The sequence below is a fragment of the Lepisosteus platostomus genome, chromosome 3 (assembly GCF_059453375.1).
Source record: "Lepisosteus platostomus isolate fLepPlt1 chromosome 3, fLepPlt1.hap1, whole genome shotgun sequence".
Lineage (NCBI taxonomy): Eukaryota > Metazoa > Chordata > Actinopteri > Semionotiformes > Lepisosteidae > Lepisosteus > Lepisosteus platostomus.
The window spans coordinates 18,013,620-18,033,061 of NC_142613.1; the positions used below are offsets into that span (position 1 = coordinate 18,013,620).

Below are 19,442 nucleotides of genomic sequence, written 5' to 3' on the forward strand. Positions count from 1 at the left end.
TAGGGCCCCAGACCTACAAGGAAACAATGCTGCAATGCTATGCTGCACCCACAGCAAGATAATATTTTAATTCCATACTAGGAACTTTAACTCAAAATTAGATGGATTTAATAACAGCAAAATTATTGTTCTAGAGAAGTATTAAAGCTGTATATCCCTAACATGTAATGCCTCCTGTATCCTAACATCTTTTTTTAGAAGAATGTTAAACTACAGCACAAAACAGTAACAATTATTCGGTTTCCCGTAACTATAATAAGGTTACATATTATGTGAAACTTAATCTTTTATGTAAAACCTTAATGCCCAAACTGAGGACTTCTAAAGATAAGATAAATTACAGTAAATGCCAGCAGAAACTGAAATATATTTATTAATAAGTATTCACACCCATTAACTCAATTTACGGTGAAAGCACCTTTGGCAGTACTTACAGTCTTTTAGGGTATGTTCCTATTAATGTCACACACTATCTGGGTACAATTTGCCCATTCTTCGTAACGGATCTGCTGTAGCTCTCTCAAGTCACTTTTGTTCAATCCCAAAAACTGTTCCAGTCACTGAGCATGATGCAATCACCATGGTTGATGTGTTGGATCTGCATGAAAAGTAAAGCCTTACATGACTAAAAAGTTCCAGGGAGAACTATTGACAAGGCAACAAGTTCCTTCACCGTCCAACCCTTCTCCCAGCACTGGTTGCCACAGAAACTGTGTGACAGGAGATTTGGATCACCTGAAGATGATTTACGAACATGCCCATTCCAGGTGATTCAGAAAATACTCAGATCTGACAGTAACATCGCTGGGCCCCTTGAGTCTTGCTTGTGAGTTTCTCTATCTTTGTTATCATGCTTCTGCTTTATTTTGTATCCCATCTCATGGATCTCTCCCTGTGCATGGTTACATCTCTGTAAGAGTCTGCATAGTTTTGCAAATTATGTGCAGAATCCCAGATTGTTCCCTTGTGACAGGTTTCCTGTAAACAGACTGTTGGCTAATTTAGATTGGATATGACTGGATTGTAATAAAATTTGACAATGGCCCAGGTCTTTCATGCCATAACTGGACTAGCTTTACAGCTAGAATTGTGCCAAAGCAGTGCTGGAATCATTTAAGTATCTTATATGGGTCAGGTGGCTATCATAGAATATGGTGGAACAGCTATGCATAAAAGACATATTAAAAGATCAATATTTACAATATTTGAAATTACTTGGTTGAATGGTTTTTAAACCATGGAGTGAGTTAGCATATTGACAAAGAAATTGTAGACAGGTAGCCATCTTGTTTTATGCAGGAAGATTATTCACATTCATTCATCCTGTTGACACTAGATAAAATGTCTGTCAAAAAAACAGGGAGTTATTTTTTCTAATTTTTCAAACTGTGTTATAACACGGCAGTTGGTTCCACGAGGAGAGATAAAACTGACAGATGTTGAGCGGGAGAGGGTGTTTAAGTTTCCATACCTCCATACTGTACACGTGACAAGATGGTAAATGTTTTAAGCAAACCCAAATAAAAAGTAGTTGCACCAGAAGCAGGACTACTACGACAGGTGTCACTGATGGTTTGAGCTACAGTATATTTTATTTTTTCAACTTGAAAACCTCTGGTTGTGAATGAAATTGGCCATGTTTTAATTGATCCTCAAGCAGTAATAGGATTTTGAAAACATTTTCACATATGCATGTCAGATTGACCCCACTTTTCACTAATTTAATGATGATTTGACCTATTTAGCAGCTGCCAGTCATGAAACATGTGTACTTTCAAAAGTTGAGAAAATTAATATCCTTAAAATTTCTATGGTTTTCCACAAAAATAGATGCTGAAAAACAATATAAATACAATACTTCAATCTATATTGCCAGTAGTGATCACTCTACATTATAATATTATACTAGCACCCAAAGATATAGTATCTGTATAATATAAAGTCTTCATCTTTGCTCTATTATTTTTAAAAATAAAATATTTTGACTTGCTTCCGTTAGATACATTTTAAATTCCTGTAATCTGTAATGTATATTTTCTGAGTTTACACACAATTAACGATAAACTTTACTGCATCAAAACCATAGAGATACTTGTAATTTGTTACTGATAAAAAGATTGTTGAATCATCTGACCTTATTTTGCAAACAACGTTCTGAAACACCAGTTCTGTTCACAGTACGTTGCTAACCTAAGTGATATACAATCCTTAAACATGTGACTACATGTGACACGACGGTAAACAATTATTTAAGCAAACCCAAATGAAAAAAAGTAGTTGCACCAGAAATGTGACTTCTACGACAAATGTCAGTTTTCAGTCTGTCATAAAAGTAAAACCAAACTTGCGTTATTAAACAAGTTATCTTGAAAACAAACTAAAAAAACCTTGACCGTGCAACACATTACCTCGAGTGTTTTTTTAGAATACTAGCTTGGTATAATAGACTTCCGAAACTCACCGTACAAGAAAAACTTTGTGACCAGTGCGCATGGGCGGACATCGTACAACTTCCTAACTTTTTTTACCTTGGGAATTCGCAGCAGGAACGGTGGTCATGGGGAAATCTCATCAGGGTACATTGTTCAGGTATTAGTGTTGTAAACGTTTTATGTTTTTTGTTGGATGTGTTCGGTCTATGGATATTTTTAATCATTGTTTTTTTAAAGCTGGGTTTGACATTTCCAGGCAGTACTGCGTGGATAGTTAAAAGCACTTGGGTAGCGGTGATGGCATGTAAATCGGTTTTGTGTATTTTCAGCTTTCTTTTAAACAAACATGAACTGACAACAATGTCTTCATATCGTTATTTAAGTTACATAAAACAGATTATTTAACTTTATAAAACACAGTGAGGTACTGTGCACACGCAAGGAGTGGCTTAAGTTGTAACAGCTGTTAGAATAGAATTAAGACGTAAAATCACCTGTTTTTGATGCGTCAGAAATTGAAAGTAAAGCAGTCTGACTTTTCACCAGTTCTTTAGCTTGAAGATGTATTATTTTTTCCTAATATCACTGCAGCTTTCTATAGTTGATTCTGTTCTGTAAGGTGCTGCTGTTAGCAACAAGGTTAGAAAGGTACAGCGAAAGTACACATTTATGAGGCATATAATCGTAATAAGCAAATTTTGAGATAAATTATGATAATTTAACGTTCCTTAAATTGGTGTTGTATATCATCTTAGGAAATATTACTGTTCTATTTGTAATGGTATAGAGTGCTTCACCATTTGCAGTCGTTACAGTGGTACATTTTAACCTGAAAAAAAAAAGAGTATTACGATAACTTATCGGTGTCAGCTAAGCTTTTCATATGACCATTTATTTATGTTGATAAAGATACAGCTCATTTGCTAAATTGTAGAATAGATTTTACGGGCACATAATGTTAACACCTTATTACTTTTAGCGTAGTTCAGAGAAGTTAAATATTTAATACATTATCAATAAAAAAGTTAAGACGTATATTATGTCCATAACCTTAGAGATGATCCTAAATATATTGAGACCTAATTTGTATCGCTGTACTTCATGAAGATTAAGACATATTTTAAAGTTTCCTTCTACTGTCATACTGTATATTTTATATGCTTTATTTACGCCATAAATACAATAGTAAGATTACGCTATTTTAGTGGACCCCGTACAACAATTCAGTTTGAATTCACAGTAAGAGTAGAATGCAAATCTAAATTACTTCAATGACTTTTAAATATCCCCTCACTCCCTTGTCCTCCTGTCTATTCTGTGATTATATGATACTTTTTTATAATGCACTTTGTTTTGTAAATGTGCAGTTTTTCTGAAGGAATTTAGCTTTAAGGATCAGTATGTCCAAAATTCAGCAGCCAGAATCCTGACCAGATCTAGTGCAAGTGTTCACATTACTCCTATCCTGGAGTCCTTGCACTGGCTTCCGGTCAAATTCCGCGTAGACTTTAAAATCCTCATGCTCACCTACAAGGCTTTACATGGCTTGGCACCTCAATACCTGTCTGAACTTTTATCGCCCTACTCCCCACCTCGCAACCTCCGCTCTTCAAATTCTGCCCTCCTTACTGTCCCCCAAGCCCGTCTACATTGTATGGGCGACAGGGCCTTCTCCTGCTATGCCCCCAAGCTCTGGAACTCCTTGCCCAAGGATATTAGAGAGTCACCTTCTCTAAACTCCTTCAAATCCAGACTCAAAACCCTCCTTTTCAGAAAAGCCTTTACTTAACTGGTTCCATTCTTCACCCCTCTGCTCTTCTTAATACCATCTTCCACGGTCTCCTCTATTGTTATTGTTGTATTGCTGTAATTATAATTGTGTCCTGTCTTGTGAAATTTTTCTTATTTATTGTTGTAGTCTTCTTATTTATTGTTATTGTCATCCTGTAAAGCGCTTTGAGAAGCCACCTTTAAAGGCGCTATATAAAATAAAGTTTATTATTATTATTATTATTATTGGAACTCCTTTTAGCAGAGTAAAAAATCGTGGGTAAAAATACATAGTTTGCTTGTCATGTTGCCAAGAAGGTCAATCCTTGACTCACATTTACAACCTAAACCAAAGATACTAAATACTGTATACTGTGTGATTATATACTGCCCAAAGCTAATAAATGCTGTATATTGAGATAGATAAGGAGGAATAAGGCGTTTCTTTATGTTAAATGATGAACATCTGAAGAAGACATTTTATTTTTCAACTTCTAAGCTACGCTGCTAGTGAGGCAATTCATTAATCCCTAAAAACGGTTTAATGCATTAGCTGCAGTAAGACAGATGTCATAAGGTGTGACATTCAAAAGTAGTTGTGAGAAAGGTTTATTGACCTGCTGTGCTAAAAGTGAAGCACAACTCTGTGCAAGTCTAGTGAACAAATTTCTCTACAGCTCAATCCATTCAATCGATCTATTGTTTAAAAATATGGCTGAGCACCATAAAATTCTGAGCAGTATCCATGGTCACATAGAATCATTACCAATTTGAGTTGTTACACTTTGTTTATTGGTTTTTCAGGGAAAAGAAAGAATATTACAATTAAATAACATTTAAAAAGGGCTGCCAGGCAGAATAAAATTTTGCAGTTGAGCCACAGAGAGAAAACCAAATTTTTTCAAGCCGGAGAAAGTGAGTGAAACCAGTTGTTTCCCATGGAGCAAAATCAAATGTCTTGCTAGTATAGTGGAGAAGGCCAGGGTGCCTAACTGAATATTAGATAAATTGTGATTAAGAGGAACACCAAAGATACCTATAAGAGGAGAGGGCTTGAGGGGCACATCTAAAATTGTGAAAGAGAATTAAATATAGAATTCCAAAATTATTCTGATTCCAGTGCTGATCAATACAAGTACATGTGGAAAAGAGTAGCAGTTTAGAAACAGCTTTAAAAAATGAGTCCTGTTTTAAAATGGCATGGAATTATGGGGCTGGCTGACAACCCTACAATGAAATTGAAAATAATTTGTAGATATCTGTGCTTTTGTTGTGCTCAAATTTACATGATGCACTTGTTTATAAGGGTTGTGTAAAACATTTAATCAGTTAAAAAGTTGTCTCTTCAAGATTAAGAGTTAGGATCTGTTTACTTCAGACAATAAGCCTGTTGTCTGAATTTTAGAGTAAAATAAAATTGCTGTGGGTTAAAACAATAATAACTGAAATGAATAATACTAAAGAAGAGCTATGGGTTAATTGTCAGTTTGTGGGAAGAAATGAAAAAAAGCAATTTAGTTTGCAGTAAAGGAAGGGAATTCTTATATATAACCTCAAAACCTCCCAGACCTCAAAACAGTTTAAATATTTAAAATCAGTTTCATGTAATTGATGTGAAGAGTGAAATATTGCAGAGAAATGTGCTGCAATGTTGATAGATGAATACATATGTTTTAATTTTTTTTTTAATCCTTGGGCATCTCAGGTTAAGGAAAATTTAAAATATTTGAATTCAGCCATTGGGAAAACCCTCATGTTTTCCAGGTGTTGACATTGGAGGAATTTATGCAAGAAAGGTCTGTCCTGCCAACAGACAAGGTGTACATACAGAAGGGTAAACACCAGTACACAAATAACTTCATTATGACGTTTATTTGTCATTTCTGTCCAAATAAAAAGCATTGAAATAACAAGTATGACAGGATTGTGCAACTTTAAGACCCTGATTGCATAGGAAGTATCTGCAAAAATTCCCCTGACATAGAACTTTGTTTCTGTGGGATTTTCTTTTCTCCTCTGTGCAGTGACTGTGCTTGTCCAATGGCTTGCATTAGAGTAGCACTATCAGTATGGTGCAAGTAGAGAGGAAGAGGAAGTGGTGTGTTACAAGCTGAGTGGAATAAAACGAAACCCACATTGTGTGCTGTTTTCTTTTCAAGACTTGTTCAAACCATGGACTGAAGATGGGTCTCCCGTTGAGTCCTCCCCTCTTCACAATGGCGAATAACACTGGCTCCAGCATTAATAACACAGATTGTTTCAGCCCAGCAGAGGAGAGCACTGTACTGCGGGGGGTGCAGTTCGGAGGCATCCCTGTTGTACTTCTGATAGATTTTATCTTTTTTGGGGTAAGTTCCTTAGCTTCCTTTTGGTTTGAATGCTGGGTCCACTGTCCCACAGGAGCCCCATCTGAGCAAGGCATAGCTGTTTTTTAAATGTTTAAAAAAAATATTGTGGGGGAGATCTTATTCTTATTTTTTCTATCATGTCACATGTTTTTTTTTTTAAAAAACTAATGATTCCTTTACAGCTTTTAATTAATTTAATCATTTTACTTTTAACTTGCAGATAAGACCTTTTGGATTATATCGCAGAAGTAAATCTTATAAAGCAAGCTAGAATATTAGTTGACTTGCATTTAAGAACACTTGTTGAGGTTTTACTTGCACTGTGTGGCTGTGACTGTGAGGTGTGCTAATCTCACCGAGTTGAAAGGAGTGACAGAATAATAAGTAAATGAAGAACTTACATTGTGACTTAGTGCCACATGTTTAATGTGTTTTGCTATGTAGAACAAAGGCAGAATTAGAGAAAGGAGCAAGTAAATGCATTAGCTATCAAAAAGTAAAAAAGACATACGTTACGTGTTAGCATATAATGCTTATATTAGTAATATTAATTGATTTATAAATCTAACACTTGAAACCAAGTAGTGTCATGTGAAAAGAAGCCTAAGAAATATCTACAGCAGCTGGTAAAGAAGTAACCCAAAATACATATTTTCTGTGTTTGGTTTTGCTTGTTTCTTATCTTATGTGTTGTTAGTGGTTCCCTTGCAGACTTCTCAATTCTAAAACTGTCAAAACAAATTTGATAGTTTATCTTGCTTGTATAGACACAGGAGCACAGTCCTTTACAATTATCTTATAAGGTACTCTGTAATTAATTTTGTTTCTCTGCCATCATTACTTGTAGTTAACGTTCTTTGTGTATTTGCAGACATACATTTTCTAAACAGGTAGCATTTGCACAGGACACTGTATTGAAGTATATTATATAGAATAGAAATTGAAACTTAAGCAGGGACGAATAGGATACTGTATATACAGTGAATGAGTGACCTTTTGCCCTTTCTGTTGAGGGAAGTGGAGCCAAAGAGAGAGAGAGTCTTGAGAATGAAAATCAGATCTTGAGGTGGGAAGACTGACTTGGCCTGTTTCTCTATTTATAACAAATAAGAGAATTATAATAGATGAAATGATACAAATAGGCATTTTGGGGCATTAGTGTAATTTTCCTATAAACATCACAATATTAAGCCCAGATTTGAAAGATTTCAGTGGCTTTCCCTCTGTAGTTTGTCCCAAAAGTGCATTCTGTGCAGTTTTATTTTACTGCGTGTACAAAGGATATTTTCCTTTGGAATTTTGAAGACCTCAATCGTATTACTTCTCCTAAAATGTATTTCACTGAGACTGATAAGATTAATATTCTTCTGTATGTCCAGATTATTATTTTAAATATAGTGCTAAAGATCCTGAAGTCAAAACAGAGAATCTTGAAAATGTGAAGGGTTGATAGTGCATATTTGGACTATGTCTTTGCACATTTATTTGCATTTTTTATATTTCCTACCTCTAGTAATACTGCTTTAAGTCTCCTTTTCGTAAAGTACCGTTATTCTTAAAACTGCTCAGTGACATGAGAGAAAGGCCTATTTAGCTTGTTTGGTTTTTAGTAGCTATTTGATCTAAGAATCTCATCCACCACTTTCTTGAAAGAAGCCAGCTCTCAGAATAGCTCTCAGACCTGCACAACCCCTGGTATAAGACATTCCTCTGAGTCCTAGAAAATATGTGATTGCTCTTCTTTGGACTCATTTCAGATCACCAATTTGCAATGTGGCTATTAAAATTCATAGTATTCACTGTACTCTAAATTAGGTTTTATTAGGTTAAGTTGTCCATTATACACTTTTAGCATAACGTTTACACCTTTAACTGTATATCCTACCTGGTTTGTACTTGAAAAATAAATACCTTTAATAAAGAGCGTTTTTTAGCCTTATACCAGGCTGAGTGTCTGCCTTTTTTTATTTATAGTTTTATGTCTGGATATACAATGAATGAAAATACAATGTATTCAGTCACAATATGTAGAATTAAATTACATAATTGCATGAATATAATCTTGAACAGGGTTCTGTGGTATATTTTAATTCTTAATAAAATCAAATTGCAGTACAAACAGTAGTTCTGTGAATTCCACAATTACTGCCATTTGAGGGAAAACTTGAATTCTCTTAATGTAGCTTATAGAGGCCCACCCAACAGCATCATGCAGAGATAAGATTTTTATCTATATATAAATATCTATATTTATCTTTTTAAAGTAATCATTAGTATCAGAAGAAGGAAACTCACAAACATAGTTAATTTCTATTAGTGTTGTTTGCTGAATGTTGAAATGACCACTGAATATTTTGTTACAAAACATGTGGTGGCATGGTAGACAGACAGATCTGTGTTATGTTTGAGGCTCCAGCACCAAATGTGGTGACCATATACTGTAGCTGGGGTGTACCAACAAAAAGCCAAAAAGATCTGTAGTATTGTGTCGTGAATTAGTTGTGTTGTAGTAGTTGATTGTGAACATTAGAGGTTATGGTTTTCCTTAAAAGCCATTTACTTCTGGAAACCATTTATGCAGAACTCATACTTAAGGTTTATCTATTGTGTTTTGGTCAGTTGAAGGTATTGCAATGACAGCCTTGTAAGGCACATAGCTAAACACAGAACCTTATTGTTGAAACATATCTCATTGTTACTGATAAGGCTGTAAAGATAATCTGTTTATATTGGATTTTTCCTCTTTTGGAATTTCAAAACACTTGTAGGTTGTAGGGTACTCAATTTACCCTCAGTTGAGTTCAGGCCTTTTGCGCAAGTTTACAAAAGCCTGTTTAAACGTTTAGGAAGGGTAACAGACTGGCACCAACTACTCTACTGAATATCCTTAAAGATCCTTTTGAATTTCAGTTTAGAATCTCACCTGTCAGACCTACTATTTTGTTTCCCATTGCCATATTGAGGCACTGCCTTGGAATTTCTGATCTGGAGAGAGAACTTTTTTCTCTAGGCACACCAAGACTGCTTGCTGCTTTGACCACATTCCTTAGATGACTTTTGTGTGAACACTGATCAACTCAACCTTTTATTGGCTTCTTGAATCTGGTGTGATCAGGTTTCAAAGTGGTAGATACATGGGCAGGTTATATAAAAACTTGCTTACTTATCAGTCCAGCTTTACTAAAATTGTGACCAGCATTTCAAAGATAAGTAACCCAGCTATAATTTGCTGGTGTGTAAAGGTTAGAGGATAATTTACAGCTAATACTGGGTGGAAATTACTGTATGTGCTAGAGACAAGGAATTAACAAAGATTCCAAGTCTTGTCTGCTTGCTTGTTACAGGTAACCTCCAATTCTTAACAACAATAAGAAGTATCATTTAACTAGACTATACAATGTAACATGTAGTATACAATTTAAATAAACCATTTGTGAAATAAGTTAAGTAAAGCTTGCAAAATCTTGGAAGTTTCACAGACTGCTATATTAGGAGGAAGTATCCGGGATGGCCACTGCTTGTGCTAGTATTGTAGTCCTTTTTCCTTTTTAAAACTAACTTGTCAGAAAGTTAATGTAGGTTTAGCATTAAAACACAAATGAACGTTGGATGTGAACAGACCATTAGCTCTTTTTATTTGAGAAATTCTCATTACGTTTTTACAAAAACAAATGCAATTTTCCATCAATATTGAATTACAATATACAGTAGCCTCCTGTCTGCCAAGAATGTTCTCTTAACTTTTATGTCAATCAGTCTGGTGCATGCTTTTTATTGTTATCCTATTGTAAAGTTCATTTATAACCCAGTTTTTAGTGTCATTACAGAAGGCACCATTGTTTGTTAGTAATATCCTGCCAAACTTTGAAATTTGTCTGTTGTTCAGTTCTAATAAGAACTCCAACGAATTAAAAGATTATTAAAAATTAAATAATCTAAATTAAAAGACATTTATTTGTATTCTTCACTGAAGAGATGGCATTCTTTTTTAACATAGGTTTTACCTTTCACGCTACTGTATAATGTGGTCAGATTTGACATGGGAGTTATTTAGTTACTATTTGGCAACTAAATGCTGTTTGGTTTTATGTTGCCATGGTACTGCACCACAGACCTCAGATTCATGAGATCAGCCTTGAGTAGTAGACTTAGAGAGAGTTTCCTAATATTTTGTTGGAGATTATCAATTGTTTCCAGTGGGTGTGTGTTATCCTCCCAAACCACTTATCTGATTCCAGAACACAGTTGGTAGGACTTTCTCATATTTAAATAGCTATCATTTGAGTTATTGGAGTTAATGATATTATATTAGGATTTATGACAATACTCTGAATTTCCCAATGGTGATGTGTACAGGTGTGTGTTCAGCCTCAATCAATACCTGGTTATAATCAAGGTGACGTCTAGAAGCTTCTTTTAACTTTTTAAGGCTTTGTGAAACTACCAGATGAAAAATAAAGATAGAAGACAAAATTTACATTTTATTATATATATGAATATTTTCTAAATATTTACAGGTTGTGAATAGATTACAGCACTGTGTACAGTATTTAGAAATATGTCCTTATTTGTTTGCAGTTATGATAATGAGATAGTATTTTTTTTATACATTTTTACCATTGTCATTTTTTCATTTGTAAATGCTGCATTTTCTTTGCTAAATCAACTTTGGATATAGTTTTTTTTTGGTATGGATACATTTGTGGACTACTATGTATTGATGTACAATTAAAATGCAACTGTCTCATGTTTCATACTAATAATTAATTGGGCACAGACTGTATGTATTAAATTATTTGCATTTTTAATAGTCACCAAATAGGTTTGGGTATTATTTAAGTGGTATTGTTCCTTGGAATGAGCAAATACTGAATAAGACAAAATAAGATTTCAGACAATCAATTGTGTGTTGGTTGAAATAATGGTTTGTTTGAGTCTGAGTCTGTATATTATGGAAACACTGCAGTGCACAGGAATACACAGTTTATGGAAGGCCACTGACTATTCAGTGAGCCCCGCCAGTGTGTCTCTACCTTAGTCTTGCATTTTCAGTAGTTTCAATGAGATAATTGACTTTGACAGTTTAAGGGAAGACCATGTTCCTAATGTCTTTAAGGTGGAGATGCGGTTGAGCTGTTTAAGTTTTAAATACTGATCCAAGCATGCACTTTGCTTGAACAAAGAAATACCTTTTTTTTCTAGATCCTATTGGCCATCTTTTCTATCATTAGAAAGATATTGTGGGACTATGGGAGACTGGCCCTGGTGTCTGATGCCGACAGGTAAGTACCGTATAATTGGGTATCATCAAAAGAACAACGGTCAAAACTGCAACTTAAAATGAATAAATAAATGGATGTGTTTTTGTCCCTGTGCTACCTTTCATGGGACTTTCCTATGAAATAGTGTTTCTATATCCATATTCATCCTATTGGAATTCTGAAGTGTTTGGGGGGAAAAAAAACTTAACATTAACAATGTGGTAGAACATTAACAATGATTTTTTAACAAACATTTTTTTACTCAAAACTGACATTTATAACCATACAAATATTTTCATTTTACTACAGATAAGTATGTCTGGTGCTAAAAAAAAGCTGAAAATAATGGATTAAAACTGAATCTGATAGGTGTGGGTTAAGGATTTAGAAACTCCGAAGCATTTGAACTGAATTGGAAATGAAGAAAATCCAATGATAGTTTTTAAAAGAGATTCAAAAATGCTAGTCACAAAGAGATCTGAAGGGAAAAACAAAATGTCAAAGGACCAGGTAATTGAGTGCTTCTAACTAAATTCCAGGATTATAAGAAACAAATTGAAAGAAGCAGAAGTTACAGCACTAGCATGTGATCTGATGTAATTTAAATCATAAAAGCTTGACTAGTGGAGAGCAATGTTACACAATACAACATTAATAGTTCAAGTACTGTAGGAAGCTGCGTCAGCATGTGTAGGCCACAAAGGAACAAGTAAAAGTTTATTCCATGCTGAAAAGAGAAGAAAAGAGACAACGTTTTGGCTCTGGAGCCTTCTTCGGGTGTGTCAGAAGGCTCCACAGCCGAAATGTTGTTTCTTTTCTTCTTTTTTTTTCAGCATGGAATAAACTTTTACAACATCAATAGAGAATTTTGGAGAGACAGAGAAGGAATTGGTGTTAAAGCACTTGATACCTAAAAGAACATTCGCGTTCAGGAATCGAATCTGGTTTAATCAAGGGTCTCTGAATCTGCATGCAGACACAATGTTAAAAATAAGTAGGATGTTCAATTAAAATGTAATACTAAGTAAGCAAGATCATAAGGGAAGTGACTATGAAGGGAAGCACCTTTGTTGTGATAACATCGTCATAGAGTGATAAAAACCTGTTAAATGCATGCTTTGTTCTAGCAAAAATTTGTAACAGTGGAGTGTTCGTTTTATTGGAGTCTGAAATAAACTTAAAAAACCATGCTGTTGAAAGTGAGTTTGGCTTCCATCAAGAAGCAAATGAAGAAATCTAGGATCACTTTGCTTCTAGAAATCAAGCAAGCTAAACAGGCCAAATTATTTTGTGTGTAATCCTTTGTATCTTCTTATGTTTAAATTGTTACAGGCATGTTAACCTCATAGTCTGTAATAATGACAAGTATTGTAAGCATTGTATTTAAAGAAATCAACAGCTTAAGTGCAGCTGTAGTGTTGTCATTCCTGCTGTGAAGTTATTTCCTCTAATCTTCCTGAAATGTGTGTTCTCAGTTTCACAGGAACTTCTCACAGGAAATATGGAAGACTTTCCTCCACCATTTCAACTTCTGAGGAACTTGAACATGAGAGGGTAGAGGCAAAAGACAATTATTTTCATCTGGGGGCTCCTCTGTTTTTCAGCCAATAAATCAGTTAAAATCTGTTGTGCCATGAGCACATTGGATGCTGTCTCCCCACTTTCAAAATGCAAAAAATGACCTCAGCTAAATATGATAATAAAATACTGTGGTTAATTGGAAGTTTCCAGACAGTCTAAACAGTGTCTCATAGATTAATAATGTAAACAGGAATATATATTTTTTTTTTCTTGTCTTTGTCAGTAATTTAACGACTATGCTGCTCCTATAGCTGTTGTGGCATTTGTGACAAAAAGCTGAATTTGTGCAACAGTGTGCTTTGGCGTGGTGTCCTTACTGCCCCAGTGGCACATGAAGCAGACAGTATGACTGAATGGAACTAGTCACAGCAGAGTGCATGTACTGACTTCTTAGCTGTGTTAACAGCAATTACGTAGGAATCTGTGAGAGCGTCACCTGAGTCTGACAGAGGCAAATTGAGAAATGGGGGCAAAATTTATTTTCCAACATTTATTTTTAGTTTCCAAACCCATTTCATATGTAGTGGGGTAAAGTGTATTAACTTGCCATATACAAATATTTAAATTGTAGGTTGTTGCTGATATAGTTTGTGTCTCTTACCCATGTATAAAAGAACAAAAGAAAATTTGTATAATGCTATATTTTACATGCTGAAGTTTTCTTAAAAACGTGTTTTCCTCTACCTGCCCCACCTATCTCAGCATTCACCCATAGTGCCTTCCAACCTCAGGTTGGTGTCTGTAGTCCAGAGTGCTGTATTTTACCTGGGCTTTGTTTAAGTGGTTGTACTGGTTTAATGGGCTATGTTTAAGTGGTGATCCACAAGGGACCAAAAACCACAGTGGTTTGATGGGGTCAGGAATCTGGAATCTGGATTGCTGTGCATCAGTGAGCTCTGTGTCTGACCTGTTGCTTGTGCGTTTTCAGTATTATATGTTAAAGCCGAATCAAGTATCAGTTTGATCATTTGATTTTGACACTGATATGTGCATGTATTCCTCATCTTTTCCAAGTAGGATAGAGTTCCTGTGTTGATTCGAGATTTATTATTAACAATTATTGACCCTAAAAATGGGACGATCTTCTCATACAATGAGAAGTTTTTAGAAATTCAAAAGTTTGACCAGAAGAATACATTTTCTTTATTAATTAATGTTTAATAATAATAATAATAATAATAATAATAATAATAATAATAATAATAATAATAATAATAATGTGTTCTCTCTCTGGTTCTCCATTTGTAATTAGCCTTCTTTATCTGTCTTTCAAGCAAATGGGAACCTTTTTGAGTTCATCCCCACTAAAAAGTCATGAAGTGCTAATTAACATCTCATGTTTCTTCTCAGGGATTCTGCTCATGGTTTACTTTTGCTATACGAATGGAGTAAGTAACTTTTCATGTAAGGATTTAAACAAAACTCATTAGCCTATGTTTTGTAAACATTTTCTAGACTCACATATTACATTTCTCTTTTTAATTGAGCATTTATATGAGCATAATATCATATATATTATGGGGCGGAGCAGTGGCACTGCTGTTAAGGATCTGCACCTGTGGCTGGAAGGTTGCCGGTTCAAATCCTAGGAATCCTACTCCGTTGGGCCCCTGAGCAAGGCCGTTAACCCCAGCTGCTCCAGGGGTGCTGTACAATGGCTGACCCTGCGCTCTAACCCCAAGCTTCTCTCCCTTTCTGTGTGTCTTTGTCTCATGGAGAGCAAGTTGGGGTATGCGAAAAGACAAATTCCTAATGCAAGAAATTGTACAGTATATGGCTAATAAAGTGATCTTCTCTTATCTAATATCTGACTACAGTCAGATGAAAGACAGGACAAAATACATGTTAATGCCAGTTGATACTGTATTACAACTACTGCTAACCATAAGTAATTATGGTATTAATATGTTTTTCAAATAGACCAGTACAAATTGGGGGATAAGAGCTTGTAGATGTAGAAGTAAAATGCTTTTTTTCTTGCAGTGAAGAAAAGATCCAGGAAAAATGTGGCAAGGATGCCATCTACTACCTCTCCTTCCAGCGCCATCTCATCGGGCTCTTGGCAGTTTTCAGTGTTTCCTCTGTGGCCATTATTCTGCCTGTCAACCTCTCAGGAAATCTGATAGGTAACACTCAACACATGTTTTACCTAGAGACAAGTAATGAAAGTATTTTGGAAAAATACAGGAGAACCTTTTTTCAGCAATATTTGTTAATGTATTGAGTTAATATTTGGTCAGATTTTATCCCGATTCTTTTTTTTTATATTATATGAAAAATGTATGACCCTTATTTACACTTATCTACTGCTTGAATCAAAGACAAGTCTTTGGCACTTATAATGAGTAAGGATAATTTATGTGTGGTTTAGGCTCACATGTGGTTCCGTATACAGTATGAAATTGTTGTGGATTTGACCTGTCAGTAGTCTTGGTTATGTGTTATTTAATTCTGTTGCAGGTACCGACCCCTACAGTTTTGGAAGAACAACTATAGTAAACATACAGAAGGAGTAAGTTTTCTAAAATAAAAAAGTTAAATAATTTTGCTTCACTCAAACTATCAATTAGTATTATGAATATAATTATATAATTATTGTTTGAAGTTTAGATGCCCATTTGTTATTGTTTCTACAAAAACATCACTTCTCTACTTGAACTTTATTCCAACACTTCAAAAGTTTCTTAATATAGTTCAGGTAGAATGTTTTTCTTGGATCTGAAAGCAAGAATCACTGACAAATCATAGTCCTTATTAACCAATACCCTTGAAGTCAGAGTAATCCTACTCCGTTGGGCCCCTGAGCAAGGCCCTTAACCCCCAGCTGCTCCAGGGGTGCCATATAAATGGCTGACCCTGCGGTCTGACCCCAAGCTTCTCTTTCCCCATTTGTGTGCCTGTGTGTCTCATGGAGAGCAAGCTGGGGTATGCGAAAAGACAAATTCCTAATGCAAGAAATTGTATATGGCAAATAAATATCTTGAGGGATTTGTTACAAAGCAGATGGACTATATAGAGAAGCCATCCAATTCAATCTGTGATACCTGATTTTGTTTAGAAATTATCCTGAATTTTTGGAATGCCCTCTTATAGCCACAGAGATTTGCAACAAGACAAAGATTTTGCCTATCCAGATGTTGTACAAAATACTGGGCAAGTTTCTAAGTACAATTCTTCTATTTTCTATTGAATTATTCTTCTATAAAAAATGATATTCTTCTTAGTTATGTTCCCAAGAACCTTGACGAAAGGCAAAACAACAAATGGAAAGGATGGTTTTGTAATGGACTTTTATGAAATGTACACAGCACGTCCACCATTATTTTTGCTTTCCCCTCAACTTATCACTCTTTTCACTTAAAGCACGTTTGCCACACATGAAGTGTAGATATCACAGAAATATTTTATGATATCAAGCAAAAGAGTTTAGATGATATGCACACTTAACAAAGCACAAAACACATGAAACTAAGCCGAGGCTGTAACTTAATGATGCTTTTTTCTAACTGCTTTGATTTAATAACAATACAACATTTTGAAGAAGAAAAATTGTTTTTAAAATAATGTACTAAATTTGCCTAAGAATAACATAGTAGTGGTCAATACAACAATAAGGAATGCTGTTCATGTGGTGATTCTTACTATGCCACATGAAGTAAGCTGCAAAACAAAAGTGCAAAGAAATGGAACTCTATCAATAAGTAAGCAAAACAAGACAGACAAATACTGAAATGGCTCCCTAATAAATGAAACTAATAACAGAGTTCCCCTGTATATCTAGCCCTTCATTGCTGCAGTATGTTAGTTTCCAATTTTCTTGGTATGTGTGAAGGAATACCGTTTGATTCAAAACAAGCTTTCAAAAAATGGTAGATGTCACAGAAATTTGTGACGGGTGCTTCTGAGCTTAAAATAGCAGGTAATGATCTTTCAGCTGGCTGTCAGAATTCTCACAGTCCTGTCATCTAATTTTAAGCCATTTTATTTTTAGGGCAGGAATTACATCAACCTCATTTTATCAGCCTCACAGTAATGGATGTGTATTTCAACATTAAGACTTTGAACTGACATTACAATTGTGGAGTAAATGCTGTATCTGTGTCCATTACTTATCTTTCTGTTTCATTAAATGTAACTGCTATCTACTAAGGAAGACATATTTTAAAGTTGCTTTTTTTTTCAGGAGCCATCTTCTGTGGCTTCACACTGTGTTTGCCGTCCTATACCTTGTGCTTACAGTAATTGTAATGAGACATCACACATCTCAGATGAAATATTTGGACAAGGATACTGTGAGTATTCATAAATGTGCTGGATTGTGTAAATCCTAGGGATGCATGTGGTGTGTTATCATTATGACCTGATTTGTGGGAATCGCAAACAAAAAAGAAAAAGAACCTATTGTACAATTGAATGCGAGTTACACCTTTGATTTCATGTAATGACAATTATGTCTTACCCAATATTGACTGCTGTGTAGAAGCAATAATCTCTTGTCAAACACAAAATAGTATTTTGGGTTAGGCGTTGGTTTAAGATCTCATTTAATCTAGGCTCTTAAAGGACAGCTTAGCTTTGGGCCTTTTCAGTGTTTACTGTATACAGATATGTTGAGCAAGAACTGAAGAAATTATGAGGTTTTCATGGGTGTTTTGACCGAGCCTCTACAATACATTACGTAACAGAGGATGAGTATTTCAGTATTCTCCATTGTAATGGAGAATACATTATACGTCATCCAACTACATTTCTTTTTTTCCTTGGTGATATTCCATTGGAGACCTGCCTCTAGAGGAGGGTAATACAATTAGTGGTAGGACAGAGTACATTGATTATGACTGCCTTTTTTGCAAATTAAATGTATTGAAAGTGAATATACTTCATATTGTTATTCAGCTATGATTTAGAAACTTTCTTGTTTATATATCCTTTTTGTTTAAAGTGAAGAAAGTAAAGGTTTGAGTCAAATATGACCCCCATGATTCCTCGTTTGACTGTCTAATACTAGGAGAGATTCCAACACCGTCAATAGTCAAACTAAAGTTGACAGTTGATAGCAGAGTTGTGGAGTTGATAAGCAATGAGCATAGCTTTGATCTTGTCAGAGTTCAGATGTATAAAACACTGTTGCATACATCACTGTTGCATATGAGACAGCGCTTGATTAACATCAGGTTTCTTGTGAACAAAAATTTGGATATCAGCAGCATAGAAATGAAACCAGTCATAATTATGATTAATCATACCCAACAATAACAAGTTAATTATCTTATCACTCAATGATTGCTATGCAGATAGAGTTTCTACTAGGGGGATAATAACTGCACATTTCAGGCCTAAGGGATCCACTCCAGACCTTATGATTCATTGATGATCTGTGTGCCAGTGTGATAGAGAACAGAGAATTGCCAACTTCATTCCAAACAGCAAGACAGAGGGAGTGAGATCCAAGGAACACCTGACGGGTTTAAGTGAAGTGTTTTTCAGATAGGAGCGGAAGAAAGACTCTGAAAAGTGAGATGGATTAATTTTGAAAATACATCAATTGTTCTTGAAAGTGTAAACATGAAATGAAGTATGTATTGTGATCTTCTGAGTTTTAGATAAAAACACGTAGTAAGCTGATTGACTTTTAAGAGAAGGTCAACTGGCTTACCAAAGGTGATAACTAGGACTAATTCATTCTTTGATTTTGAGTGGGGAATATTCTCACGCTAAGTGAAGTCAAAACCGTTCATGAAAGCACATAATACTGTTCTTTATCAGCAAAACTAAGATGAGACATTTTTTGTTAAAATCTCCTATGATTAAAATCCTTGTAAAAACAGGCACAGGAAATTACAAAATAACTACTTTAAAAACATAATTCTTCTGTTGTGGCCTGTTAACAAGCTTCACTAGAAGTTATAGAGACAAACGTAACCAAGTTTATAGTTAAAATGAATTAAAAACTGGTATGGGACAGCTTCAAGCAGTCCAGAGTTCTAAGAAGGAACAGTTTTGCTCGTGATTGTTTTGCACATTGACCAGACTGGAATGTCTCGTGAGCT

The 19,442-nt window shown here is 35.0% G+C and overlaps 1 protein-coding gene across 1 annotated transcript in view; it reads left to right on the plus strand.

The window, feature by feature from the left end:
• Nucleotides 1-2,264: 2,264 nt before the first annotated feature.
• tmem63a (transmembrane protein 63A) overlaps nt 2,265-19,442 on the plus strand; it is a 40,545-nt gene continuing 23,367 nt past the window's right edge. The window contains exons 1-8 of the mRNA XM_088624786.1: nt 2,265-2,589; nt 6,362-6,550; nt 11,753-11,832; nt 13,287-13,365; nt 14,743-14,780; nt 15,376-15,518; nt 15,853-15,904; nt 17,576-17,684. Coding sequence (XP_088480912.1) covers nt 6,386-6,550; nt 11,753-11,832; nt 13,287-13,365; nt 14,743-14,780; nt 15,376-15,518; nt 15,853-15,904; nt 17,576-17,684 — 666 coding nt within the window. The 5' untranslated portion in view covers nt 2,265-2,589; nt 6,362-6,385. The remainder of the gene's footprint in view (nt 2,590-6,361; nt 6,551-11,752; nt 11,833-13,286; nt 13,366-14,742; nt 14,781-15,375; nt 15,519-15,852; nt 15,905-17,575; nt 17,685-19,442) is intronic.